Source organism: Lottia gigantea (genome assembly GCF_000327385.1).
Source record: "Lottia gigantea unplaced genomic scaffold LOTGIsca_729, whole genome shotgun sequence".
Lineage (NCBI taxonomy): Eukaryota > Metazoa > Mollusca > Gastropoda > Lottiidae > Lottia > Lottia gigantea.
This window is the reverse complement of record NW_008710450.1, coordinates 9,891-12,019: the sequence shown is the minus strand read 5'-3', so window position 1 is coordinate 12,019 and position 2,129 is coordinate 9,891. Positions and strand designations below refer to the sequence as shown.

The 2,129-nt window shown below is 33.7% G+C and overlaps 1 protein-coding gene across 1 annotated transcript; it reads right to left on the bottom strand.

Annotated features, from left to right (window-relative positions):
• Window position 1: 1 nt before the first annotated feature.
• Window positions 2-2,107, bottom strand: LOTGIDRAFT_176088 (hypothetical protein; the record flags this gene model as incomplete). The annotated part of the gene is made up of 2 exons (XM_009066035.1): window positions 2-192; window positions 1,366-2,107. 2 exons carry the CDS (start codon window positions 2,105-2,107, stop codon window positions 2-4), a joined length of 933 nt encoding a protein of 310 aa, XP_009064283.1.
• Between the last annotated feature and the right edge of the window lie 22 nt (window positions 2,108-2,129).

Below are 2,129 nucleotides of genomic sequence, written 5' to 3'. Positions count from 1 at the left end.
TTCATTTACTAAATGATTTGGTCTGTGAATCAAATTTTCCTATCCCAGGTGTTATATTGGTAGTTTTTGAACTTTTTATACCAGCAGATTGAGTTTGTGGTGGAGATTTGCCGCTGCCCCTACTTGCTTTTAAACTCCTTTCCTGAATAGCACTCATAGATTTGGGATATTTTCCAGATTTAGCAGATGATTCTATTTTATTAAATGATTTGGTCTGTGAATCAGATGTTCCTATTCCAGGTGTTTTAATTGTAGTTTGTGAACTTTTTATACCAGAAGATTGTGTTTGTGGTGGAGATTTGCCGCTGCCCCTACTTGCTTTTAAACTCCTTTCCTGAATAGCACTCATAGATTTGGGCGATTTTTTAGATTTTCCTTTTGTTTTGGCCATTTCTTGCGCTTTTTTCTTTTTAGGCCCTGTTATGTTTTTTTCTAATTTTGCTCTTTTATAAAGCTTTTTCTTTTGTGGTTCTTTTATCTTTTCTGGACCTGGTATAATTTGTGTAACTTGTTTCTCCTTTCTAGCTTTGGCCGTTTTGTGTGTTTTTTCCTCTTTGATTGGTTTTGCCTTTTTATCCGGCTTTGTCTTTTTGTTTAGTTTTTCCTTTTTATGCAGTTTAACTTTCTTGTCTTGTTTTTCCTTTTGAGACAGTTCGACTTTCTTGTCTTGCTTTTCCTTTTTAGACAGTTTGACTGTCTTGTCTTGCTTTTCCTTTTTAGACAGTTCGACTTTCTTTTCTTTTTTTTCCTTTTTAGGCAGTTTGACTTTCTTGTCTTGTTTTTCCTTTTTAGACAGTTTGACTTTCTTGTCTTTTTTTTCTTTTTTATCTGGCTTTGTATCTTTGTCTAGTTTTTTCTTTTCTGGTTCTTTTATCTTTTCTGTTCCTTGTATCTTTTCTGTAACAAGTTTTTCCTTCGGAGCTTTGACAGCTTTGTGTGTTTTTTCCTTTTCATCTACTTTTTCCTTTTTCGGCAGTTTGACTTTCATGTCTGGTTTTTCTTTTTTAAGTTGTTGTTCTTTCTTCGTTGGTTTGACCTTGTTTTCTTGTTTAGCCTTTTTTGATTCTTTTTCATTACTGTCTGGTTTTGCCTTTTTGACCGTTTTAGACTTTTTAGACTGTGTTGCTATTCTGTCTGATTTAAGTTCTTTGTTTGATTTTACCTTTTTAGACATTTTGCCTTTTTTGTCTGAATGGAACTTTTTATCTTGTTTTATCTTTTTAGGCTGTTTGACTTTTTTGTCTTTTTTGGATGCTTTGTCGATATTTGAATTTATCGACTGTTTCGCTTTTCCATAATCATTTCTCTCTTTATATCCGCTTGAATATTCAGCACCACGTGATGTAGCTTTTGCGCTATCTTTACTTGCTTTCAAGCTTCTTTCTCGAATAGCACTGATAGATTTGGGAGATTTTCCAGATATAGTAGGTGATTCTATTTTACTAAATGATTTGGTCTGTGAATCAGATTTTCCTATTTCAGGTGTTATATTGGTAGTTTGTGAACTTTTTATACCAGCAGATTGTGTTTGTGGTGGAGATTTGCCGCTGCCCCTACTTGCTTTTAAACTCCTTTCCTGAATAGCACTCATAGATTTGGGTGATTTTTTAGATTTAGCAGGTGATTCTATTTTATTAAATGATTTGGCCTGTGAATCAGATTTTCCAATTTCAGGTGTTATATTGGTAGAGTGTGAACTTTTTATACCAGCAGATTGAGTTTGTGGTGGAGATTTACCGCTGCCCCTACTTGCTTTTAAACTCCTTTCCTGAATAGCACTCATAGATTTGGGTGATTTTTTAGATTTAGCAGGTGATTCTATTTTACTAAATGATTTGGTCTGTGAATCAGATGTTCCTATGTCAGGTGTTATATTGGTAGTTTGTGAACTTTTTATACCAGCAGATTGTGTTTGTGATGGAGATTTACCACTGCCTTTACATTCTTGAATAGTACTCATAGATTTGAGTGAATGTTTAGATGTAACAGGTGATTCTTTTGCACTTTTACAGATTTTTTTGTCTGATTTGACCCTTTTGTCTGATTTCTCCTTTATGTTTTGCTTTGCATTTTTCTCTCGTTTCATTATAAATTTCTTGGCTTTCATATCTAGTTTGCCCCTTTTCTTG